This window comes from Callithrix jacchus, chromosome 4 (assembly GCF_049354715.1).
Source record: "Callithrix jacchus isolate 240 chromosome 4, calJac240_pri, whole genome shotgun sequence".
Taxonomy (NCBI): Eukaryota; Metazoa; Chordata; class Mammalia; order Primates; family Cebidae; genus Callithrix; species Callithrix jacchus.
Genome location: NC_133505.1, coordinates 31,123,374 through 31,151,244, shown reverse-complemented (window position 1 = coordinate 31,151,244; position 27,871 = coordinate 31,123,374). Strand labels below are relative to the sequence as shown.

The 27,871-nt window shown below is 38.4% G+C and overlaps 1 protein-coding gene across 4 annotated transcripts in view; it reads right to left on the bottom strand.

Annotated features, from left to right (window-relative positions):
- Positions 1-27,871, bottom strand: part of EXOC2 (exocyst complex component 2) — a 227,262-nt gene that overhangs the window by 88,691 nt on the left and 110,700 nt on the right. For all 4 annotated transcript variants that reach the window (XM_054253780.2, XM_078368461.1, XM_035295152.3 and 1 more), the window contains 3 exons: positions 25,653-25,771; positions 11,053-11,178; positions 6,619-6,743 (listed from right to left, as the gene is read on the bottom strand). In XM_054253780.2, the coding sequence (XP_054109755.1) occupies positions 6,619-6,743; positions 11,053-11,178; positions 25,653-25,771 (370 nt within the window). The remainder of the gene's footprint in view (positions 1-6,618; positions 6,744-11,052; positions 11,179-25,652; positions 25,772-27,871) is intronic.

The following is a 27,871-nucleotide window of genomic DNA, read 5'->3' as shown; positions in this document are numbered from 1 at the left end:
ATATTTATTTCTGTATAAGCTACAAAAACTGCATGTAGAGTTAGTTTATATAATGAACATGTCGATGTAAGTAAAATATGGGTTAGGACTGTTGGGTATTTTCAACAAAACTATCAGACACATCTGACAAAAACATAGGCAGCAGGTGCATAGACAAATATCCTTCAAACCCTAGTTTACATTCATTTTAAAATTTTATATTAAACTATGCAGCTTTTATCATTTTCTTTCTTTCTATTTCTTTTTCTTTTCTTTTTTTTGAGATGGAGTTTTACTCTTGTTGCCCAGGCTGGAGTGCAATCGTGCAACCTCAGCTCACTGCAACCTCCTCTGCCTCCCAGGTTCAAGTGATCCTCCTGTCTCAGCCTCCTGAGTAGCTGGGATTACAGGTGCCTGCCACCACACCCAGCTAGTTTTTGGTATTTTCAGTAGAGATGGGGTTTCACCATGTTGGCCAGGCTGGTCTCAAACTCCTGACCTCAGGTGATCCTCCCAACTCAGCCTCCTAAAAAGTGCTGGAATTATAGGTGTGAGCCACTGCGCCCAGCCTACCATTTTTTTCTTTTTTTTTGAGATGGTTTCGCTCTTGTTACCCAGGCTGGAGTGCAATGGCACGATCACGGCTCACCGCAACCTCCGCCTCCTGGGTTCGGGCAATTCTCCTTCCTCAGCCTCCTGAGTAGCTGGGATTACAGGCACGTGCCACCATGCCCAGCTAATTTATTTTTTTGTATTTTTAGTAGAGACGGGGTTTCCCCATGTTAACCAGGATGGTCTCGATCTCTTGACCTCGTGATCCACCTGCCTCAGCCTCCCAAAGTGCTGGGATTATGGGCGTGAGCCACCGCGCCCAGCCTCATCTTTTTTCTTTATAGAAATACATTTTTGTCTGAAAGAATTAAAGATATGTATAAAAACTAAACCTGCAATTCATCTCAATAATCATTCAAAAAGCTAACTCCTGAGTTCACTGGTCAATGACACTCAGAATTCTTAAACAGCAGGGTTTAACACATATATTGCTTTTTCCTTTATGTTTAAGACAAGTGAGAAGGAACTTAAGTGTTTTAAGCCTACAGTAAGAACGAATGAGAGAGGCCAGCGTGCAAGTATGGCCAGCCAGCAGGATACTGCGGTGGTCCAGGTGAGCACAGGCATGCTGGTGAGCCCAGGTAACTGAGACAGGCCACCTGAGGGAGAACTGGTTGCCATAGGTGCTGCAGTGAGGCAGGACACATGCCCAGAGGGACTCCCACCTAAGTTGCACCTGCTTGGGTAACACCAGTGACTGAATGTCTGCTCAGCTGCTTTCTGAAAGACTGGTGTGATGATCAGAATTAAAACACTGTTGGTGATATGGGGTATGGGCATAGAGCAAATGAATGCCCTGGTCACTGACATGACAAAGCTCTTCTCTACATGTTGCAGTTTGTTAGGTCTTAGGCTTGGGCACTTTTTTCTTTTCTGTTTATACTGTCTAGCATGTTCCTGTGGCTTCAAATATCATTTCTACCTAATGCCTTCCAAATCTCTACCTCCAGCCCAAATATCTCCTCTGTGACCCAGACGTGAATCTTGAATAACTCCCAGGAATCTCAATCTACCACATTATCAATGGAAATCTGAAACTTCCTCCAAGCACGCTGTTCCTCAGGTCTTCCTGGCTTGGCAAATGCACTCTTGTTCACTCAGGAGCCCACTGGGAGCAACACTGGAATCCTTCTCTTCTCTCCCTCACCTTAACACCACTTCCAAAACACAACCAAACCTACCAACTGCTCTCCAACTCCACTGATGAAGCCTTCATCCAAACCACCAGTTTCCTGCCTCTCCCCCACATTTGTCCCCATCAAGTCATCGCGCACACACAACCAAGGTGTGTTTTTAAAACTGGAAAGCTGGTCTGTTCCCCGCCCTATGGCCTGGGATGAAGCTGCTGCTAGCTGGGCCTGTCCCTCCCAACCCTCCCACTGCTCAGAAACGCTTCTGCCCATCGGGGCTTCCTTCCTTTCAGATATGCCAGCTGCCCTCCTGGTGCTGTGGGCATCCTTCTCGCTGCCTGGGGCCTGCTTCCCCCTATCCTGTGTGGTTGTGTCCTTATCCTGTGCCACGTGTCAGTTTCGGTATCACCTCCAGGGAGAGGCCTTCCCTGACTTCCATCCCACTGCTGATATTCTACCTTACAACCCTATTTGTTTCTTGTATAGCTCTTACCAGAATTTTTAAAATACTAATTTAAAAAATTATTTTGGTTCTGTCTCTAGAAGAGGAAAGGTCATGCTTATTTTGGTCACTGTTTTATTTATATTGTAGATATGTGTGTAAATTTGTGCATATGTCTACATATTGAGTATGCACACATGCGTTTATATGCATGTTATATGTTACATTTCCATATATGTATACATATGTGTACATGGTATAGTGTGTCTGTTGTGTGTGCATACATATGTGTGTGCATATATTATGTGTGCATGTATGCATGTGGGTCTCAGTACCTGGTACCTGGTGAATAAATGATCGCCTAGGGTTAGGGTTCTCCCAGACCTTCTTGAATATACTTAAGAAAGGGTAACTGCCCTGAATACTCTGGGTCCTGACATGAGAGTGGCCCTGGGAGGCAGATCTGCCAGGCGTAACCCTATGAAATGCTTCTTTCAAACCTAACAGGCTCAATTCTTCTCCTGGAGATGTAAGGTGTCCAGCACCCTGTGGCTCAGCAAACATGACACAATATTAACCATGACGAATTCCTTAACAAAGACTTAGCTCCTGACATTCTAGTAGGTGTTAGGCTCTGCAGCAGTCTCTGAATTCATCAAGCAGAGCAGTCCTCTCAACCCCCAACCTTCACACAAAGCTCTCCAACCTCTGCTTATCCTGTTTGCTGACACCTACTAGAATGTCAGGGCAACACATCGTGCAGAGCCTTGGGGCCTGTCAGTTTCCATAATGACATGAAGGCCACCCCTTACAATAAATCTCTTCATGTTTGTGTGTGTGACTGCAGGTATAGGCATACACATCCCCTATTGGTTCCGTTGCCCCCGAGCACCCTGACTCATGCAGACTTGCTCCAACGTGCTCCGGAGGGAGGCACATGCCAGTATAAAAATGCAAGTGTCTGAGTGTCAAAGGGCATCTCCTCTGCTTGTACCCTCCACAGTACCTGATGCCAAACTTTGCACATAGTAGGACTGTGCAATGGGAAGATTATTTCATAGTCATTTGTTCTATTACATATTTTTAATTCAAAGAAAAGAGTGAGAATCGGTTGTTAAACAATATACAAAAATTCAGGCTAAATTCTGCCAGAACAATTTTGCCCAAACACGTATTCATGAGTGGATGATGAAACCTACTGGAGGGTAATTTTGTAAAATCCAGAACTTTTCTCCAAATATATGAAAAGTAGAGGGCGAGGGGGTTAGTTGTGGGGCAGACCCCTTTCAGTTGTTACTTATTTTTTTTAATTTAATAAAGAGTTAATTATCTCCAATATAATCGATTATGTAAAGTTTACCCTGTTTTTAAAAGAAAATCTTATTTTGGAATGTGTGATGCATTTTAATTATATACTATGGAGTTATGTAACTTTTTAAAATGCTGACTTAATATTTAACAAGTATTTGAATGTTTTAAAGATTTTTATCTAAAAATACACTATATTTAAAATATATCTAAAGGTGAGATCTTAACCTACTATTAACCATTTAGTTAACTAGAAACCTTAACTCTTTCCTGCACACACAGACCAAAACTACTTTGTGGTGAGAGTAACGGCTGGATTTCACTGTTTTAATTCACATTTGTTACTTCACATGGCCTTCACTGGTTTGAAGAACTGACTATTTTTTAAACTGTTGGAAACTTCATCTAAATTTTTAACGGATGGGCTCTTAATATGAGATAGTTTTATAAAAAGAAGAATAAAAAAACTCATGTAAATTGTGTTTAAAAAGTATCCAGCTTTCTTGCATGAGATTAAATAGCTATCAAAAGCCCCAGAACTCTTCCCAATATTAATTGAATCCAGCGTCTGGATTTCACTTGCAGACAGGCAAAGGGAGCATGTACCCCTAGCTCCTTTGCTCCTTCCTACAGCCCTGCGCTTTCCTCTAGCTCTTCAGAAGAGGGCACATGGTTTCAAAACATGCCCAAATCTGCAGAGAAAATGACATGTAATTAATAATTATTGCTATAAACTTCTAAGTTTATAAACATAAATAGGTAGAAATATCATAGGCACATCTAATTCAGCACAACCAATTAAGAGTCATTTCTTCATTTCAACATTAATGTTCGTGAGTTCTGAAGTAGATCATTTATTTTTCATCTACAACCAACTATTTCATTTATATGTTTGGTATATAATTATGTATAACCTATAAAAAAGCAAAACATGCTCCCTGTTCTCTAAAATATCCTAGAACAAAAATTCTTCAGAATTTTATATCTTGAAAAGACTCTACGGAAGACTACTGTCCATGTGTGGTGGGCTACCTGTGGGAATTGATACAAATGAGGGACATTTGATTCCACGTGGCTGGAAACAAACACTGTGGTTTAAAACCCATGTTCTGAAAGACTAATTCTTTAGATGAGTTGATTCATCTTGACATTATTCAATTCTATTCCAGCAGTTCATCAGTCTACTGTTTTCTAATGTTACAAAATTTTGTTCACTGAGCACCTATTGAGTGCCAGGCAGATGAGATTTCAAATAGCGGAAATACTGAAATAAATTTCATTCCAAATAATAAGAGGAAACTCTTACTTATCTGTCAGACATTATTATAAGCACTTAAATTATACTAACTCATTGAATTCTCAAACCAGCCTATAAAAGTAGGTGCAGAGAAGTAATCTGCCTAAGACCACAGCTAGTAAGTGATAGGCATTGGATGTTTCCATTATGCTCCTAGTGTTCTGTGTGAAAACCTATGAATGCTGCTTGTGCAAAGGCATGACAGGGAAGCATCTCATCTTTCCTGCCCACACAAACAATTTGGTTTAGTAACAGAGCAGACATGGAGAGGAAGCTGGTGCCCTCAGTGCCACTACTGTCATTGTGTAGAGGGCAGAGACACAAACTGATGGTGACACAAACAAAAGCAGAGTATTGGAAAAACTTATCAGGACAAAACTGAAATGAAAGTATTCTCTTCCTAAGCCAGCAATAAGCAACTCTCATGTATGCAGACCTGTGAAACCTGACGTTCATTTTATGGAAGAACTTCTCTGTATAGCTAACTTTTCAACAGAGTTCATGCATAACTAACAAAGAAAAGAAAGTTATGTATTGCTTTAATATTTGAATGTTAACTTTATAGAATCCACAAAGTAACTGAATACTGAAATTAAAGGAAAAAATGCATTGATATCTTGCTTACAAGATTAGTTTTCCTGCACTAAGGAGTTTGTGTTCGTGCATTACACATTCCTGCTTTTGGTAAATTTCATGAATTAGAAAACCAACCATTCATATCAACAAGGCTGCAGGAATCCAGCGGGTTTACAACAGAAATAGTAGGCACTTGGAGTTCAAATATACAAAGAAAAACGTTGCAGAGCACATCTCTATTTCCCTAATATCAGCCTGAATTTATGTCCATGGTTAAATGAGACTCCAAAGACACCCAAGGCACTCTGTCACTTAACCACTTTCTGCCAAGGAGGAGAGGTCTTAAACCACAAAGGTTGTGCCTTTGTGCAAAAAACCAAAAAACGGTTTTAGCCTTTGTCCACGTCCACTTTGTGTGCTGCCAATTCAAATAGAAGCAGAAAGGAGCCTTTACCCTCAGAAGACACCTATCTCCGCTAGAGCTCTTGGTGTAGAGAGCTCTCCTGCAGAGATACAGAACAGAACTGTCTTCTGAGTCTTCCAGGTAGGATGCCTGGGGCAACCCGGGACAAATGACATTGGAATCTATATCCAGAAGCTGGAGACCTTTCATGGCACACTTGAAGTGAGGTTAGAAAGTAACAAATGAGGCTGGCTTCCATGTGCCTCACACAACAGTAAGAGTCATTCCTTTATGTTAATGCATTCGAAGCTACAATCATATTATGACAATACTAAGCATTAATAAATGTGTGACTACAGAAGACGGACGATAGGCTTATAAAAACTTCGATAGGCTGATAATAATGGGGCTAGATTGCAGAATCTTTAAATTCTTTCCAAAGGAAACTGCATATTCCATGGATTACTTTGTTCTGGGTGCAGGCTGCTGAGGTGTTATCTTCGTTTCATCATTGATTCACAGTCCACTGCACATCACCCAGAATTTGGCCTGACTGGCATTATCTCAATTTGGAGTCCTTGAAAATAGTTCAAGCTTTCTTTTTTCTTTAATTCCCTATCTCATTGAATCCCTACAACTACTTAAGATAGATGCTGAGACTATTCTCCTTTTGCACGTGAGGAGAAGTGACTAGTTCGAGGTCAGATAGCTACTAAGTGAGAGGGCTTTATAACACTTTAATCTTAAACTATGATGACGGTTATAGACGTTGGGCCTCTACATTAAAAAAAAAAAATCACTTAAATCTAACATTTAAGACCAGAAATGCACAGTGACTCAGCTCCACCTCTAGGTGGGTCCATATACACACCTCACTGAAGAGGCTTCCATTAACGTAGGAGATCCAGAGCTTCCAGAAGTTAGGCAGCTGGCTTAAGACAAGCTTGGTCAATTTTTCAACAAAGGCCACTCTGTGGGGAGTTTTATATCTCCACGCTAAGAGGGAAAAGAAGAAAATGCCATGATTATACTTTTGAATCAAGAATATATCTTTGAGCATATTGCTATACCCTCCATGCACCTCCCCAAACTCAAACATGCATTAGCAATAGCCTGAGTCTGTGTGGAAGCTTCTGGCTCACTTAGCTGACATCGGCAGTGGTATGCTCAGCCAGACACCCCACTTTTCTCCTTGCCAGAGGGCAAGGAAGACATCACAGCTGACCAGCAGGCCAGGGTGAGGGACCAGGTGGCCACACCTCAGCACTGGGAGGGCTACCTAGAGGAAGTGGCTTTGACTTGTCAGGCTTGTCCTCTGGATAGTATATGTCTCTTCCAAAAGTCATGCCTTCCAACAGCAAAGGTAGGCAAAGGCAAGGGCTGCTCTACAGCCAGTCATGAAACTCCAGCTACTATCAGCCTGTGAGAAATGCTGTCATACACCCTAGGAGGTGAGAAAGTCAGAAGGAATCCAGTTGTCATAAGGAAACATTCAAGCGCAATCACATACTAAATAACCCCACCTATAATACAGAAATTTAAGAAAAAAATAGAAATGCTGAAACCTCTTTTGTTATACATTATTTAACACAGTTACTGCAGTGACTGGGAAATAAGGGCTTAGACTTCTTGTGAGAAGAATAGGTTCATGGGAATAAAGCAAGTGTAGAGCTTCAGGACCCACTCACCATCTCCTCTGTCCTGCCTCTTTTTTGTTATATCCCTGGGGCCATGCCTTCGCCCTGTTCCCTCCTGCCTGCTTCCTGCCGCGCACTCCCCTAGGTGGCCGCAGCAGGGGCACTACAGAGTCCACCCTGCCCAGTCCACAACACAGCCATGTTGCGGATCAGGCTCTAACTCCTACTCAGCAACTTTAGGAGCAGGTCAGCCTTCCATAAGAACTTTCACTCCCTCAGCCAGGCAAACCGCTAGCTTCCTTTCCAAACACCCCCAGGCAAAAGGATTTGCTGTTGTTATTCCAGTGGAGGGGCAAATTTTATAAACTGTATTAATAAAATTTAAAATAATTTTATTAATAAATGATTTAATAATTTAAATAGTAATCTGACCAGGTAAAACATGGTTAGAAAATAACATGTGAAAGGTACACAGTGAAAAGTCTACCTCTGCCCTGCTACTCCATGAGCCTAGTTCCCAGCTGGAAGAAACCACTGTCACTAGTTTCTCGTGACTCTTCCTGAAACTTTTTAAATTTACAAGCAAATATAAATGTGTTTTTCCCCCCTTTCAACTGTTCTTTACATATTTTTGGTTTTTATACAAATGAAAGCATACCCAAACACACTCTTTTGAAGCTTGACTTTTTCCATTTAGCAGTGGATCCTGGAGTTCTTCCATATTCAAACATAAGGCGCTTCTTCTTTTTCTCCCCACAGTCACATGGCCTTTCACATTTTGGATGTATCGTAATTTAATAAGTTCCCTTCCAATGGACAAGACTATCTTTGGTCTTTCACAATTAAAATGTTTCAACCAGCAACTGTATACCTGTATCATTTAGCATATGCTCAAGTGTAAGCACAGAATAAACTTCCAGAACAAGAATTGCTGGGACAAAGAGCACATGTCGTTGTAATTTTGATAGATTTATGGGATTGCCCCTTTAAAAAGGGGTTATTTACACTAGTTTTACCAATTACATGTGCAAATTACATGGCCTTATCAATCAACTAATATAGAAAACCCAAAACAAAATGATCAACACCAAGCGTTTTTGCCAACCTCATATCTCACTGTAGTGTTATACTACCTCTCTTTTTCTTATTGTGAGGTTAGTGTATATTCACACGTGTATGAACCACCTGTATGAACCACCGAGACTTCCTCTATGTAGCCTGTAGAGCCTCTTTTTTAATTAGGCATATTAGCCCTTTGTCTATGCTAGAAGTTGCAGAAAAAGTTTTAAATTCATTTTCACAGGTGTGAAAGGAATGGTTCTTAATGGTTCCACTGTAAACTTTGATTTGTTCATTCAGTTAATATTTATTGAGGATCAACCATGTGCTTATCATGCAGCTCCACATGATCAAAACTCACTCAAAATGCTGAACAAGGCAGACTCTGCCTTTACAGCTTAGAATCCAACAGAACAACAGTCAATTAACGAGGTGAATACATCATGATGATATTCTGAGGTTGGTGGGTTTCACCTGGAGACAGCAGTTACAGACTCTTCTTTCCAACAGTAATTGATAATGCCTGTTTTCCAGATGGCAGGGCGCAGGCCACAGCCAGCTGTGTCGAGGGTCCATTGACAAAGTGAAAAACAGGACAAGAAAATCTAAAACGGGAAGCACTGAAACTTTGCCTTTGACTGATTCGGATGTTTTGTCCCCAGCAAATCTCATGTTGAAATGTGATCCCCAATGTTGGAGTAGGGTTATGGGGGCAGGTCCCTCATGAATGGCTTGGTGTCCTCCTTGCAATAATGACTGAGTTCTTGCTCTATTAGTTCACACAAGATCCAGCTGTTTCACCCATTTCCCATTTGCCCCAAGAACACTGTTGACTCTAATCCTAATGGAACACCATACACATTTCTATTACATTAGGATTAGAGACGAGTTCTATTTAGAAATAATTCCGAGAACAGTTTTTTTGTTATGTTTTTTTTTTTGAGTAGGAATCTCGCTCTGTCACCAGGCTGAAGTGCAGTGGCATGATCTCAGCTCACTGTAAGTCCATCTCCGGGTTCAAGAAACTCTCCTGCCTCAGCCTCCCAAGTAGCTGGGAATACAGATGCACGCCACCATGCCCAGCTAATTTTTTGTATTTTTAGTAGACACAGGGTTTCGCCATGTTGGCCAGGATAGTCTCGATCTCTTGACCTTGTGATCTGCCTGCCTTGGCCTCCCAAAGTGCTGGGATTACAGGCTTGAGCCATTGTACCTGGCCCTAAGAACAGATTTTATACTTTGTTTTCACGCTGAAAATCAGTGAGATTTACTTCAGCCTCAAAGAGCATGTTTATGTAAAATTAAGTGAGTGCTGGCAGTGAGCTGCACTTTCTTTTCCCTAAATGGAAAATGGGTTAAAAGAACCTGGTATCTCCATCCTCTCCCTTACTCCCTCTCTCTCCTGCCATGTGACACTCTGGCTCCCCTTTTGCCTTGTGCCATGATTGGAAGCTTCCTGAGGCCTCCTAGAAGCAGATGCCGGCACCATGCTCCCCGTCCAGCCTACAGAACTGTGAGCCAATAAACCTCTTTTCTTTATAAGTTACCCAGCCTCGGTGTTCCTTTATAGCAACAAAAACAGCTAACACAGCTTTATATGGCAGCAAATGGATTCTTACACAGTATCTTTCTCAGAATAATGTTTCAAAAGATCTCAACTCCTCTGTGCAATTACATTGAACATTATACAATGTTAGATGCCACCCCATAAATTTGTAGGAGCAAATGGTACTCATATAACATTGTTTATTCTATCATTTGGTGAGCTGGGAGAGGAATGGGAATTGGACAAAAAGGAGTACCAACAGAATGGAAGCCCTTCATTTAGTACAAATGAATCATCTAATTTTAAGGTGCTCTTATGATGAACATTCATTTATAATAATAAAACCTTAGAAAATTTCCATACTTCAATGCTTGTGAGAATAATGTAAAACATTTTAAAACAATGTTTCAAATATCTGATTTTCATACAAGGTAAGGCATTTCCATTACTCTATTTAAGTTTCTTAAATCTGTTATTGATATTGCAAATGGCTCATGACTAGTGGCATCTAATTTGATGCATGAAGCATGATAGTCGATCATATTGTATCTCAAATAGGGAAACAGTTCCAGAAAGTTCAGAAATGCAATATACTTAAAATTTTAGATGCTTCATCTCAGGAAAAAGTATTAGTAATTATTTTATGTTTAATTAACAACCAATTCCTCTTTCCAAACCAAAGTGAAATTTCATCAAAAAAGATATGCTGATAGAAATTACTTTTGTTGCAAATTCCATCTTAATGAAGTTCTCACAGAATTTCTTTCTGTGGCACTTTAAAAAAAATTCAACCACAGAAAAAGTAAAACCAGACTTGAAGTAAATATGTTGAATAAACACTGACCTGCACCCAATGACTTAATTAAAATCAAACAGCATTTCTTTAAATGTCATATATATTTTAATTATTAAATTACTGGGTAGTTACTGTTACAAGCAAAAAAGATGATGGCTGATAATACTTAGAAACAACACAAATTGGGGAATTTTCCAAGAGAAGAATGTTTGAAATTACACAAGTACAAATTTAAAAGACCCAGTGGCAGTGGAGAGAGATACTTACTGTCGTCTCGACCAGACTGAAAGCTGCTGCCTCTCTTCAGAGACGCTGTCTGACTGAGATGGCCCAACACAGAGGGACGGGTATCATTATCGAGATCCAACATGGGACTGTGCAGGCCTGGGCTACCTGGGAAAGAAAGGAGAGATTTCCGTATGCTCTACATGCTCTTCCTTAGTTGATTTAATGAGCTGCTCCTCTGAGGCTATTTCTTGCTCAACTGCTGCACTCTTAAATATAAAATAAAAACTATATTCTCTAAATAGACTTTAAAAGTCATTCCCAGCTCAGAAAAACTGTGGGGTGGTAGGAAGATGATGCTATAAACACAAAAATTAGCAAGAAAAATCATATTTTGCAAAACAACTTTTGGCACTAGAAAAAATCATGGAATTTGAACTCTTCTGTTTCTTTAAATGCAGCCAACTTACACATTTTTGCAGCATAAATCTTCTGTGACTTCTCTCTTAATACCACACTTTACATTTTAAATCCCCAAACCCACCATTTGTTTCTTGGACACGTGGGATTTCACTCCCTACTGCTATTCTTGATGCCAAGTCACCTAGTGTTATTCCTTTTCACCTCACCCTTCATATTTCAGAAGTCAGAACATTCTACTACTGTTAAGAAATTGTCTCACACTCAAATACTGCTTTTTCAATTCTCTTCTCAGAAGTTTTCCAGAGAACCCGCAGGATAAAGTCTATCTCAATGTTTTCCAACCCAAATTATCTTGAGAATTAGGAAACAATTTCTCTAAAACAGATTGCAAAAGCCATTCGGAATAAAATTCCATGTTGCCAAACAAGTTAGTAAGACATTGACGTGATGTGGTAAAATTTGCTTGTTAGTCTATAAATACCACTCTAAGCTCTTTAGCTGAGTATTAAAAACCTTCAAAATAAACTCAATTCATTGTGCATTTACAGAGTATTTATAGTACTGTGCATAGGACACTTAAATATTCTCCCTACAAAAAGGCACCTTACATTTTCCTGTCTTCTTTGCTATACTCTCTACCTGAAGGCCTCATTCATTATTTCTCTTCATCCATTTAAACCCACATCCTGAAGATGCAACTTGAAATAAAGCTATTACACAAAGCCACCTCTATGCACTTATCTACCTAAAGTGCTTCCTTTTCTGCCCTCTGACAGCAGTGAGAATGTATATAATTTAATTGACTTCACATTCTACTGTCCGGAGTTTACTAACAGCTACGTATTGCCCATCGCCACCAAAGACTGATATCTTCTCAGGGATAAGAACTAAATATATCCCCATATTCCCCACAGTCACTGAACTTTTCAGAAATAACTCCTGCCCACATGTAGTAAGTGACTGACACTAAAAAATACATTTTTTATTTTATAACTTAATAAAATATTAAAAGCCTATGGATTTGTTTTCAGGTGCTAAGATAAAACACATTTATAAATTAAAGAAATATGTTGGTGCCTCTGATAATGCAAGCTATTCAATAACACTTAACAAGTATTTATTGAGCACCTTCCACATGCGAAAAATTTCAGACCTTGGGGATAAAGTGATGAATCATATCTAAGGCCTTGGTCTCAAGGTGTTTACGCTCTGGTGATGGAAGCAGAAAATAAACCAATAGCTAAATAAACAATAAAAATATAGTAAAAAAAAGCGCTAAGCAGAGGAGGTAAACAGAGATTGTGTGGTGAGAGAAGGCCTGATCTCAGGGCCCTCCTATCGCATGCCGCTGGACATGACACACTATCATCTATCTCCCTGCATCCCCACACATTCTACCTGGTCGGTCTTATAGAAATAGAAATTAAATCATTTGAACAAATTTCTTAGTGCCATACAAATTTTTCTGAAGACTTACAATGTTTTGGCCACTGTGCTAAATAAATGCTGTGCATACATTTTTACTTTGGAATATATTACAGCTAAGATGAGAAGGCTTATATAATCCACTACGTTACTAGAAATATGTGATACAGAGTAAAAAAATACAGTGAAGAATTTTTTTTCTAATTGACTTTTTTCATATAAAATACATTTGTGTGTCGAGGTTTTAGTGATTTATGACATTTTCCTTTGAAATTTATACACCTGTCACTTCTATCAATTGTGGAATTCAGGAAATAAATACCAAAATATGAATTTTCTAGCATACTTTAAAGAAGAAAATAAAGAGGCCCAAACGTAGCAACACATTAAAAATACATATACAAATTTATAATTTATATTAAAATGTACATTTTAAAAGTATAATAAGAGAATGCTTTAAAATGTTAAATTTCACTTACTCTTGAAGGTTTCAGGACTATGAATTTATGATTAAGAAGAAAAACACCTCCTAGTTTCCTGAAAATACACTATATACCATTCCCGCAAATAATACAATTATTTCAGAAAAAGTTTTCTCCCCAAAGCTGATATTTTTATAACTTTAAGTTAATATTAAACCATTTTGACATCTTGACTTTTGTAATGTTTAAAAAATTGACTTATCTTTTCCTTTAATAACAGAAACTGTATTAATATGCTTTTGTTCTATTAGAAACCACATTATCACTTTTCTATATCAGGAAAAGAAAGGTAAACATGAGCTAATTTTCTAATTGGTACCCTGGCATTACCAGAAGCAAACACAGCAGCAGTGAGCTAGAACAGCACATGCCAGTCAGGACTAATCAGCATCTGGAATACATTTGGAAGGTGTGTTTTTGCTGAGTGACCAGAAGGTAGCGCTTTATAGCTGCACATGCTGTGTGCATTAGCCCTGCAAACTAAACAGTGGGTACTGGCTTAGAAATGTATTTCTCTCCCTAACACTTGTACTTTTCTTACTGTAAAAAAATCATCTTAGCATGAGTTGTTTTACAGAGAATTAGAAAGCTTATGCTTTGAAAAGTAATATAAACATTTTAAATATCAGTTGTCACAAATTATTTATGACCAAGTGTCAAAAATTTTTTTAAAAAACCTTGAGAATTCTGACACTCCTTTTAAATTACATGACTTAATATTTCTAACTCACAAAATTTTTACAAGTATGAACTGGTTTCATAAGTAAGCATTTCTATAAAGAAGAAGAAAAAAAGTTTCTACAAAATATAAAATCAGCAAAAGGCTTTAAATACTTCATGTATCAGCCTATTTTATCTTGTTTCACCTTACAATATTTTAGCAATATCTCATTAAGAAAACTATGCACATTACATAAAGCCTATGTTGGCCGGGTGCAGCTTTTAACATCCCATAACAACATAAAATTGTGTTTAATTCCGTCCTTTTTAAACTAATGCTGCATTCATGAGTTTTGAGAGGTTGCTTGTTTTCCTGGCAGTAAATTTTCTCTAGAAATGAACTATTCCTAGAATTTTTTTTTCTGGATGAAAATGTTTAAAAAGCCTTTTGTCAAGTAGGAAGTTATTACCTTTAGCCCTGATTAAAAGGTTTTCATTTGGGCCAATACTAACGAATTGTTCCCTATGTGTGAAATTGAGGCAGGGAGTAATTTTATTAAGACTTTTCATGGTCATGCAGTTGGTATGGGGTTCTGTGGCAGCTCACGGAGCCACTGACCTATCCTGCAAAATATACCTGTAAAAATTAGGGCTTTGTACTCTGCAATTTTAAGTCTTTTTAGCTATACAATTCTGACTCTGGTTCAAAGTTTAAATTAGAAACTTTAAATCACCACTGAGAACACCACAGAAAAGACACTTACTCTGATTACTATTCCTACAATTTAGGAGATTGATCAGTGGTGGTGTCTTTTTAAATGTATAAAGTTTGCCTCTACACATAGAGCAAATGTGGAAATTATGTCTTAAAATGGAAATTACATCACAAAAACATTAAACACAATAAAAAAGTAACAGTGAAAACTATATCAGAATTTTATGATATTTGTTATGGACTTTAGCCTGGCTATTATAAAGATAGTAAGCCCACTAATAAACACACTCAAATGAATGAGTGCTTGTAAGATCAAAAGCATTTGGTTGTAATCTCTCAAAGTTACCTGAGGAATAACTATAGATTACTCTGAATACAAAATTGCAAACAGGCACATGACCCTATAGCATGAGAAATCATCAATGTAGTATTTCTTTATTTCTAATTATAAAATTCTATGTAATGTTTGTAGGAAAAATGATACAAAATAAAATTATGGAAATAAATATTCTTAGCATCTAGCTATATCTTTTAACTTCCCCACACTAGTATCTGAGTTATCATTTTGTCAATATATCAAAGGAAAAATACATGTTATCATGAATGCTTGGAAGAAGTATCTTGGAAGAAAAAAATCCTTTAATCACTTAACATTAAAAAAGAGGCACAACTAAGTTTTTAACTACTGGAAGTCAAAAGTTAGTATTTTATTTTTCCAGTTAAATAAAGCTTCTATAACATATGCTTGCAACATCCTCAAAATTCTTTTTCCAATTTTAAGTATGCAGATATGTCTAACAAATTATAAGCAAATAAAATTAGAAAAAATACCTTTGGAAATTTTATTTCAACAAGAGAAAAACAGTTGGAAAATTTGTTTTCAGAAGTTACAGAAATTATTTTCTTCAGAACACTAATGAAAGAATCCTAGGAACTGCACTAGAAGTGTAGAAATAATCAAAAATTTAAAATGTATTATTTTTCTAAAAGAAAATAATCTTTGACAATTTACCATGAACAAATTGAAACATCTGATTTTTTTCCCCAACAATTGTGAAATTTATACTATACAAAAACTTCAGCTTCATCTTGAACTATCAGTCTGGAAAAATCTTCCAGACAGCTAAAAAAACTTAAAGGTTTAACAACTCCAAATCCTACAACACTTCAAAAAACGGATAAGGACTTTAAGAAGACTCTATAGAAAATGCTTATTATACCTAGAATTCTGTACAACTTCCAGGAAACCTTATCAGTTAAATACTTTCCACTCAAAGCTGTGTAAGTCTTTCTGATTTTAAATAGTTTGTTTTTTTTTTAACAGACTCTATACAACATAAAGGGCAGAAGAGACCCTTTTTAAGGGAAGCCTGCAGATGCAGAGCCAGGTGAGTGAGATTACTGTGTTTTATCATCCTTCATGCCTTCTATATCAAGTTTTCTCACAGTCTACAATAGTGTGGGGAACACTAATCTGCAGCCTCAGACTCTCAGAAGGGTGGCCGACTTCCTTGCCGCCCTTAAACACCTTTGAACACATTTTCCTGTGCACAGCGGGCCCTTGTCCTGCACAGCAGCCCGACCACCCACTGTTGCTTGTTGACCAAACATGGGCTAGGAGCCTCCACAGACACAGGCAGGATGGGATTCCTTTCAAGCACACCACACACAAGAATTTCAATGCCAAAGCTGGGGGTGGGGGTGGGGGTGGGGGTGGGGTGGGCTTATCAAGGCACAGTTAAAAATTCCTCACGAATTAAATCTGTGTCTACAGATAAAAATGCTTTTTGATCTTCTGATTATACATGTATACATATACATATATATATGTATATATATATATAACATTTTAAAAGTTCTGACAGGGACATTTCCTTAAAGAGAATCATTTAATTGAAATTAAACAAAGGGAGGCATAGTTAAGAAGCCCCTATTAACTCACTCACTCAGGATTGTCCTTCACAGGCTCCAGGCAGCATTTTGGATGTGTATTTCAATATCATTCAAAGCCAGAGTTCAAAAAAGGAAATGAAATGTAAATTAAAAGCAAAACTACAGGTATAAATTTTGAAGAAGTATTTATTAGCTAATTGGCTAGTTATGCAAGAACCATATATTTGTAATAAGTAAGCTGGAAAAGTGAATAACCAAAATGAAATGTATGATTTTATTAAAGTCCTATGTCTTTTAGCAGTTTCATATAGATTTATATGCAAAAAAATGCTTAGAACATATAAAGAAATCACACACATGACAGAATACAGAATAAAAATGTTTACAATAATCAATATTTTTAAATTACCAAGTAAAGTTAGTATTCAATGTGTGTCTGACATCATCAAAATTTTTTTCTATGAAGGACGGGGACTAGACATGAAATGACTTCTGGCTGCCAGAAGTCTTCTTCCAGATGCACAGTAAGCCAGGGCAGTGGAAAAGAACCAGCTGCTACAATCACAAATTGAAAAGGTCCCTTTCACATAGTCTTTTTGGCCTGTCTGATCCAAAAAAGATAGATTATTCATTGTAAGGTGACTAGAATCTATTATAAAATAGAAGAAACAAGAAAAGAGACCTTAATCCAACTTTTTCCTGTGATATTCAACAGCTGTTCCTTTCCTACACGGAGATCTACAAATGAGTGCTATGCAATTCCAGAAGAAATCAAATTCTCAAGTCTGCAGTTCAAAAAAAAAATTCTTAATAATTACCAGTATTAATTATTAGCCTTAATTTTAATTTGGAGAATAAAACTGCTTTCAAATTAGATTTTAAATCAAATCATTATGTAGAACAATGATGTAAAAACTTGCTGATCTGCATGCCGGTAAGTAAAACTATACTATTCACAAATAACAGTAACAGTTTCTAATGATATGCATTTCAAGTCTAAGTTGCGATATAGTAAATATCACCTGGGTTTTTTTCTTTTTCTGAAAAAGTGACAAAAGGGAACGACAAATCTGACCATTGCCTTGCTGGAGGGAAGGTAATTTTGATTGCAATCATAAACTGGCACTCTTCTTCCACTTCCCTCTCCTGAATCTACTTTCTCACTCTTACATATTTATACACACACACACTATACATATAGTATAGCTTCTAAATCTTAAAGCAGGTAAATAAAACTCCACTAAGCATTTCATCTTCTAAAGACAATTCTGAAAAGCCTCTGTCATCACAGCATGCAAACGAACAAGTGCACAGCAGAAGTCTCCCAGGCAGTCAGCCCACTGGCAGCTGTACACAGGTCACAATGGCACCACCCAAGTGCTTAGCTGCAGGGAGGGGAAGATGGAAATCCAACTAGCATCTCATTTCTTACTTGCGGCAGGTTAGGCCTTTCCTTTTTTTCTTTTTAAACCAACCTCTCTCATCTTGGGTTCATGCTATGATAAATATTCAGGAGAGAAACAATTTTTACAATCTCTAGAAAATGTACTCCATAAAAGTTTACTAATGTACATATTCATATGACAACTTTAAAACTAAAATTATAATTTTATTAAAAGATTTAGCATATGCACAATAATAAGCTTATACTGACTTTTTAACCATGAAAATATGTGTATGGTTCCATAGAAAACTCAATGACTCTGCTAATAATGGTTTCCTAACGGAGGTTGTAATTTAATCTAGCATACAGGAAGTCTACCAAACTCTGTATTATGGAAATACCAGAATTATATGTAATATTAACTCCAATACATTTTTTTAAAAATGATATAAAATATGTACATAAAGGTCCTAGCTGTATTTTTTTAAATATCAAGATATAACAGTTTAGTTATACGATGTAAATTCAAAATCAAAAATAATTGTAATAACATGATTTATGCACATATGTTATGAACTTGAGTTGATATGGACTTTGTGTATCTTAAGGTTCTTGGAGTAACATAAATGTTTTTATTTCTTTAAGCAAGTAATTAATACTCTAGTGAGTGTTAGAAATTATTAAAAGGGTAGCTATTTAGCATCACCACTGTGATGACTCAAAATAAACCACTCAGGTGGGACATAACATCTCTAAGTTTTCAAAGAGAACCTGAGTGAGGTATAAATGTCTTTCCTTGCACTCTGTGGCTATTCTTGAGAACTTATTGCTTATTTAATACCGTGACTCGTGTTCTAAATGTTGCCTACTGAACCCTAATTCTAATATGTCCTTTTGAGAAATTAAAATTAACTAAATATCTAAAAGACAGGAATAATTACTTTACGAGTAGCCTGATGCCTTTTCCCTTAAGTAATTAGACATAGCCAGCATATATTTTAACTCACATTCAGAACAAAGAAAGCACACCTTTGAAGACCACCTTTAAAAATCCTGTTTGTGAATGTTAGTAGGGGGTTAACCAAAGGCTTTTCCTGGCAGGAAATCTGAAGACTCAGTCTAATTTTGGACCTATTTCACAGGGATTTTAAGAGATGGGTGACACTTCTTATAAGGTAGTAAAAATTTAACACGTGTAACAATTCAGAACACAAGGCTGCTTTGAATACAGGGGAAGGGAAGCAAAACGGTTAACCTGTTGAGTTTGGAAAAACACAATAAACTCTTCCATTACTATTTAAAGGTTTCAAGATGAGTTTTTAAAATGTTAATCTTAGTGTCATTCTTATTTTTCCCATGTTTTTTCACCCTTAGAAAAACCCAAAAGATCATATTTGGGCTACAGAGTTAGAGGCTGGAAGAGGTGTGTGTAGCATGTGGCGGGGGGAAAGGATCAGGTGTGTGGAAGGTGCAAGGGTAAGCTTTTGTCCTGTCCTCGTGTTCTCCTCTGAAGGGAACCATCTGCTAACACCAGTGTATGCTATTACTACAAAACTGAGTCCAGAGAAAGAACTAATGCAGTACTCATAGGAATATCAACCTTATGGCCAACTCTGCTGCCAAATGCTTCGTCTACAAAAGGATCTTTCTTGGGACAAGGTAACTTTGTATGTAGGACCGCTGTCTGAAAATCTATCACCATCTTCGCTCATAAAATTTCCTCTGAAGACCACAGGGCTACATACAATTAATTTTTCCCCCAAATCACCAAAGGGAAAAGTAAAGTCTTTGCTTTAAAAAATTAGACTTAAAAATATTTATATGTTAATGAGATTTCTTAGATTCATGCATAAAGGACACACTTACTTTAAAAAGATACCCAGAATTATTTTTCTGTTTGAAATATTTATAGTCTTTCCATTTTAAGTTGTGTTTCATTTCATAAAGCTATCTCAGTTCTTATCCACTGCTGTGAATTTACTTAAACAATTGCAAGCATCTCTCTTCTACAGTGTTAGTAGTCCAAGTACAGATATTATAATAGAAGAAGTACTTAAAACTTGTTTCTTTATATTGGAATGCAGCAAGCTTTCATTTTAAAAGCAGGTTCCTGAGAAAATTCACATAAAAACAATGTGGCTGGCTGGATGCAGTGGCTCACACCTGTAATCCCAGCAATTTGGGAGGCCAACATGGGTGAATCATGAAGTCAGGAGTTCGAGACCAGCATGACCAACGTGGTGAAACTCCATCTCTACTAAAAATACAAAAATTAGCTGGGCGTGGTGGTACCTGTCTGTAATTCCAGCTACTCAGGAGGCTGAGGCAGGAGAATCGCTTGAACCCAGTAGGCAGAGGACGCAGTGAGTCAAGATCGAGTCACTGCACTCCAGCCTGGGTGACAGAGCAAGACTCCAGCTCAAAAAAACAAAACAAAACAAAACAAAGCAAGCTTTATAACAAAGTACCAGATAAAATGCAGGCAGTCCTTTTACGGCAAATCATTTCTAAGCAATTTCTTACAGTAGTAATTGCCTTTTCAAATGCTCTAGCCTCCAGTGGACAGCTATAATCAGTTCAAGGAAACAGCAGGGGCCAAGCAAACAAGTACTCTGTCACCAAGCAGTGTGCATCAGAAAAGAACCAGACATACTTGAATCAAGACAGAGGCAGCATCCACAGTGGGCAGTGGCTCTGCTGTTTACATCCAACTTAGGTGCCATGAGTTCCTCTGGCTCTGATGGGAGCACTGAGGACCTTTCCAGGAACAGCCTTATGTTTCCCAGGACCCTGGCTAGAGGACTGGATGAACTCTCATGAACCTCTATTTTCTTAACTTGCTCATTCTCAGAGCATTTATTTACATTAAACATATAATTTTGGAGGTTAGTGATGAGGTCTACGTAAAATTTCCTCAGTAGGATTCACCCATGTATAGCAAAATAGCATAAAAGTAATAAGGACCAGAAGCACTTTATCTAGCTTGGTTAGTTTCAGGTGCAGCTCTCCATGAATCCCCAAAAACCAGCTAGCCTTTCCTTACCGAGGAAATGCTCATCTGCTCTTACATCACATTCAGAAATCCTGTTTGATGCAATATTTGCTCTAACAATGTAACACAGAGGGAGGTGCTCAGTAACCTATTTCTGTAACTCACTGGTCTGGAGGAAGTGCAATCAGGTGAGAGGGGAAGAGATCTGGACACCCACTGGTCCCACCCCTATGCAGCATATGGAGGACGTAGGTCTGTCCCCTGGCTGCTCTGAGACACCTTTGTCACATGTGAAATAGATCTAAAGTCTTCCACAGAACTAGACAGTTTCTCAGATTTCTTCCACACCTAAAATGTCACAATTATGAGGGCATGCTCAAAAGAAATTCCAAATAATATTTAGTAGGCCTTCCCCATATTACCTTACATTTATGTTACATATAAATAAGACATTAACAAAACATCCACCAAGGGTCACTCATCAACAACAGTTATAGATTACATAAAAGATTTGTCAGTATTCCCAGCAAACTTATAATTAAGGCAAATATTTTATATAAACACATGCATACATACCCATAATAGATATAATGACAATGCCTGTAGACATAAATGTAGATATGTATATATTAAAGTTAACATGTGTGCAATGACAAACATAAAGAAATAATCACAAACAGAAAAATGCCGAAGTGCAAACTGGCCAAAGCACACTCTCCTTCACTAATGGCAATTATTCTTGCATTCGAGGAAATGTTCTGTTTCCGTCTATGCCACATTTCATTTATCATTTGCCTATGCACTGCGTATCAGTTCAAAGAGAATGGTATTGATGCACTTAGAAAGATACTGGAGAAATTAAACTTTCTGAATTTGATATTGGAGTATTTCATATTTGAAAAGTATTAATATTTTAGGTAATGATAATAGTATTTTGGCTACAGTTTTTAAAAAGAATCCTTATTTCTAAAAATTACACACTGAATCAATTATGGATAAAATGATGTGATCTGTTTTAGAATAATCAAGGGTGAGGAAGGGGAGAGAAAGAGGTAAGACTGCCTATGAGCTGATAAAATGAGATTGGCTATGAGGTAGTAACTGCTGAAGTGAGGGTGAATACATGGGGTATTGTTACATTATCCTTTCTGCTTTTAAATATATGTGGGATTCTCTGAAATTTAATAGTGAAAATAGCTTCTGACCTAAGTTCAAAAAACCACCCCAATTTTCCAGTTAAAAGACTCTTACGTGCTATAATTACTGAGATTTAGATTAGCAGTGTTTGCTGAGAATGACGGCGAGAACAGTTGAGCATGTTCTGAATGTCAAAAGAAAAAATCAAATATAGCCTATGAATTTAAGACATTTATGTTGTATTGTTATTAAAACTGTAAAGTTCAAAGAGTTGCAAGGAATTGTTTCTACTTCCTAATGAAAAGATGAAGTAATGAAAGTCACCTGAGGCACTGCTCCCATTTCATGTACATTCTTTCCATTATTTTCCAAGTGATGACAAGGTGCGTAACAAGCTTGCTCAGAGTAAGTGAGTTACACAAAAGCTCTTGTCACCTCGTTTTTCCAAAATGCTGATTTTAAGCGGTTTAGAGTGAATATAGATAGCAACAAATTAAGATGTCAGGAAATGAAGGATGAAGGTGTGTTTCCCTCTATCTCTGAGAAAGATTCAGACCTTTGGTGATTTAATATTGGATATCACATATTTGAGCTAAAGATATGATAAGACATATGAAATTTTCTGGAATTTTTCCAATTTCAAAGAGTCTGTATGTTGTCTTCATAAATTACACACATATTTCAGAAATTCAAACATTTTCATACAAATTATGCATTCAGATTGTTTCCATAAAGAATATGTGGTCATAACCACTTTTGCTGGAGAGCAGTGACATTTGCTGAGCACCTACAAGTGTCTGGAACGCTTCTCCACACCTATCTAGAGAACTGACTATCGTCATTTAGGTTCAACTGAAATTTCACCTTTTCTAGGAAACTTCCCTGGACTCCCTCAACCAGACTGCACCCTCTTGTCATACATTTTCATAAGATTCTCTACTCCCCACTTCCTCACACTCTTCACAATTCCAACTGAACACATACCTATGTGATTTTTTTTAGATGGTGTGACTCTCACTAGACCACAAGCTCCAGAAAGCCAACTTACACTGCACTTCCTGCTCCTGGCACAGCATCCAGCACCCTAGTGATCAGCCCTGGCCACACCTGGATCTCCTGAGCTTGAAAATGCCTACGCCTGGTCTCCATCTCCAGCGACTAGAATGTGCTTGGCATGGAGGGAGGGGTAAGGCCAGGAATTGATAACTGGTTGATAAAAAGCCCCAGTGGACTCTGGTGGGCCCTCAAGGTTGAGAGCTCCGCTGAACAGAGTAGACTCAGAAACTATTAGTTGAATGAACAGAGAAATAAATATGTAAGACTCTCTAAATATTCCAAAGACTACAGACTGTGTGTAACATTTGCTGTTTTCACTTGCTAAAAATATAAAATAGTTAACGACATTAATGAAAATGTTGACATGGCCTCAGCAAAAAGATATTTGTGTTTTCTTAAATATCAAGCATAAAAAAAACCAGAATCACAGCTGGAAATTACGCAAACCCAAGCCAACTAATTCATGACAAAACTATGCTAGAAATAAACAATGGCAACCTCTCCATTGTACTTCCTTCTATGCCAAGATGGTTCTCCTGTTACAGCCCCTCATCTTCCCAGGGACCTGATGAGGACCACTACTCCTTATGTCATCCCATTAGGGGCTCAGGCCACTGACCATGCATTTGCCAGGGTCACCACCAACAGCCTAAGTGCAATTGTAAGGACACTTCTCTTTCATCCTCTGCTTCGTCTTAGCGATTCTGCTGACCACTCCCTTCTGTGTTTCCCTCCTGCCATGACCGCCCCTTGTTTGTCTCCTTTGCAGGCTTCTCTTTTTCTACCAGCCCCTTAAACATCAGTTGTCAAGACTCTTTCCTGGGTTTGTTTCTTCTTTCATCTTCTTGGGTGAAGGCACAAGCTCTCAGGGACCACCTGTATGCCCACTATGCTCATCTCTCAGTCTCTAAATCCAACTACTTCCCTCTCTACTTACATGTCAGACAACCCCAAGTCACGCTGTCCAGACAAAGAGGTAGAATCATTTTTCTCCCCTCTGTTCCCTAACTCAATGGCACCATCACCCTAACTGGCTGCCAGTCAGCCATCTGGAAATCACTGCTCATCCCCTCCTCCTCTTCATTTGCCCATCACCCTGTCCTATCAATTCTATTTCCTAAAAGCCCCTGGAGTCCATGCTCTTCTTCACACTGCCACCACCTGCCTACCAGGCTGGATGCCTGTCTCCTTACCAGCTTCACTGCTCTGGGCTTGCTCCCTCTCAGCCATCCACCATGGGTGGCCAGTCATCCTCTTTACAAAAGTAAGTCTGACCTTGTCTTCCCCCACCCCACCAACCCCCACTTAAAGTCTGTCAACGACTTCCTGTCACACTCGGGATGAAGTCTGAACCTGTCACAGTGGCCAAGAAAGTTCGGCTCCTCACTCCACCTCCATGGTCTAAGTTGCAGCCACACAGGATTCAGAAGCCTTCTTGTGCTCAAAAGCTGTGCACATTCTCTCTTCCTGGAACAGTCTTAAATGCTTTCTTCCTCTATTTCAAGAGATGTCACTTCCTTCATATCTCAGAATGTCACTCCCCTGACGTCAAAACCCTAGTCAGAGGCTACTCCTAAGCCTCCAATGTCACACACAACTTCTGCAGTTATAGGAAGCGGCACATAATATAGCTGGCAGGTTACCTGTCTCCCCTACTATTTTGTGAGCTTGCATGAGCCAGGCCCTTGTCTGTTGTACTGACTACTGTGACTTTAGCACCTAATGGTGTCTGAAGCATAACAAACAGATATTCGATATACTCAATATTCTTCAAATGATAGTATACAAACAAAAGCCAATAAGACTGCATGCAAATTGCCCTTTGACTTCTCTCTCCCAGCTTCCCTCAGGGATCTACACCGGTAGTCCCTTTCTCAGGCTGAGCTGGCTAGTAAGCTACTTCTCATCCTTCCAGTTCTAATATGGAGGCCTTTCTGAGACATTCCCACACCAGCCATCTATAGCCTTCTTCTGAGTTACTCCCTTTTGGAACATGCTGTTTTTTTTCTTTTCATCACCTGTCCTAGTGTTTGATTTGGTTGGTTACATGTTCACCGGCTTTCCCTTCCTCTAGTAGTAATTCCGGGAGATAGTGGCTATGTCTCACTAGCACTGGGTGCAATGCCTGGTGCAGAGCAGGGCTTAACATACTCCTGACGAAACAATGCCCCAACTGACAGTTACCAAAGACCAACATCACCTCCTCAGCATCATGCTGCCTGCCCCAAAACGTCAACTGCTCCCTGATGCAAACCTCTGTCAACACTGCCCATCAACCACAAAAACAGACATGGTAAAAGAGTTGTCCCTTTTCATTAGTATAATGCTAACCAGTGGCCAAAAAATCCACAAAAGAAAACAAAAAAACAGATACAAAGAAAATTAGGTAGTCATTCCCTTCATCATTAATCATTCCCAAAATGTATTAAAATGACACGAAGGAATCACATAATATAATGGAAGAGAAATCCTTGCCTTTCAGGTCTTTCACATAGCCCTCTTTGCAATTGTGCATGAGCTGAAGGATCCACTTGTGTTGGGCTCCGATGCATTGCCAAGCAGGGTCACCCGGGGCATGAAGGTCAGACAGGTACCTGAAAAATCAAGTCCAAGGTTGAGCAAGCAGGCTTCATCACTTAGAAATGAGGCCAAAGGGAAACATTTGGATATTTTAAAATCATTACTTTTTAAAGGCTAGCTAAAACAGTATCAATTAGTCTTGTCCCCTGTCAAATAATAGTTTTTAATATTTAGTTCTCAATTAAATATATTCGAATATCTTGGCTGGGTGAGGTGGCTCCTGCCTGTAATCCCAGCACTTAGGGAAGCTGAGATGCGTGGATCACCTGAGGTCAGGAGTTTGAGACCAGCCTGGCCAACATGGTGAAACCTTGTCTCTACTAAAAATACAAAAATTAGCTGGGTGTATTGTTGTGTACCTGTAATCCCAGGTACTTAGGCCGCTGAGGCAGGAGAATCGCTTGAACCCAGGAGGCAGAAGTTGCAGTGAGCTGAGATCTCACAACTTCATTCCAACCTGGACAACAAAGAAAGATGCCATATCAAAAGAAACAAACAAACAAACAATTTTAAAAAAAAAGAGTACAGCTTTAAAAAAACTTTTCATATAATTAATAAATGATAAAACTATTAGCATTTTGTAAAAAGACAAGGACAATTTATAGTGATTCTATCTATCTGATGAGCACTTTTCTTCACATTTACATTTAGTTCACAGAGTTCTTGTGCTTAGGTCAGAGTCATATTAAACACAGGTGGGAGCCAGCAGATGTTGGACAAAAACTTTTAAAAATTCAGTTTTTAAATTCCTTTCTGATGTGAAATATGGCCACGAGATGGCAGTACGGCACTGCTTTCTAAAACAGGGTTAACTGAATTGTGAAGAGATTTGGTGACAACACTCACCTCTAAAGTCTACACTTATGACTAAGAAAATATTTCTCTAGAAAATGTAGTATAGTTCAGTGTTTTTCTTAGTTTCTAAAGTTCTTAAAATATTTCGAGTCCTTGTATATAATACACCCAAACCCATAGAGACCATTTGAATATATTTCAATTGAAAAATTTCTGTCAAATATTACGTAAGTTTGGCCTTCAGCCCTCACAAAAATATATAAATGTAGCAAACTAAATCCATTTAAATCAACTCCAAAAGCATGTCCAAATGAATTTATTGTCTTAAAACTGTTGTTAAGCCATATTCCGTCCTTTGTCTCTGGGTTAGAAGTTTTTGTTCAGCGGTAAATCGTCATCAACAGCTCCAAGCTGACCTCAAGCCAGACCTCAATCTCTCAGGGGTGCACCCATGCTTCCAGCCCATTCTACCAGGTATCTCAATCAGCAGCCAATCAGAGGAGAAACAAATCCACTTTGTAATATGTTAGCAACAAATGAAATGCTGAGAACACTGACATCACACTTATGAGCTATCCCCATGGATCCTGACCTTCCTAGCTGATGGGGAGGGTCTGGGTGCTATGGAGAGCCAAGTGTCCAGGCATCTGCGGAGGGGCCACACTCAGGCTGCCCAGAGGCGGCCGAGAGCTGCCATCTCCTCAGGATGTGTCTCTGTGCTGAGAAAGCGGCAGGTCAATCAGAAGGAAGAGCTTTCCTCAGATTAAGAAGTCACCCAGGACTCCTCCTCATAAACGAGAAGAAAGCTACAATGTAATAAGTGACATTTGGCCTGGCATAGGGGATTCATTTCAGATTCCAAAATCCAATCTGATTCTATCTCTCACACAAGGCTTTCCTCTTTTACTACCTGAATGATAAATATAATAAACAATACGTTGTGTCATTTATTCCCAAAGAACATGATTCTATGCTTTCTTGCTGGGGATGATGCATTTCAGCGTTCTCCCTTAACAGGCTTGTTCTGCCTCCCAACACCTCTGCTATGCTTTCTCCTAACACTTTCACTCCTGCAGCCCGTAGATTCAGTATTAGCAGTAAAATATAGGGATATTCTTTTAGGGACGCTGTTCCTTTTAATGTTTAAGTCATTGAATAGGAACATAGACTGTTCATTACAAGAGTTCTTTCTCCAGAATACAGCAAGAGGAATCAATAAGCTTTGCTTAGTAACCTTTAACATTATACACCTCTTTTAAATGTTGACCGTGTCCTTGCAAAACGTAGTAACAAAATATTTTTTTCCATTATCTTATTAA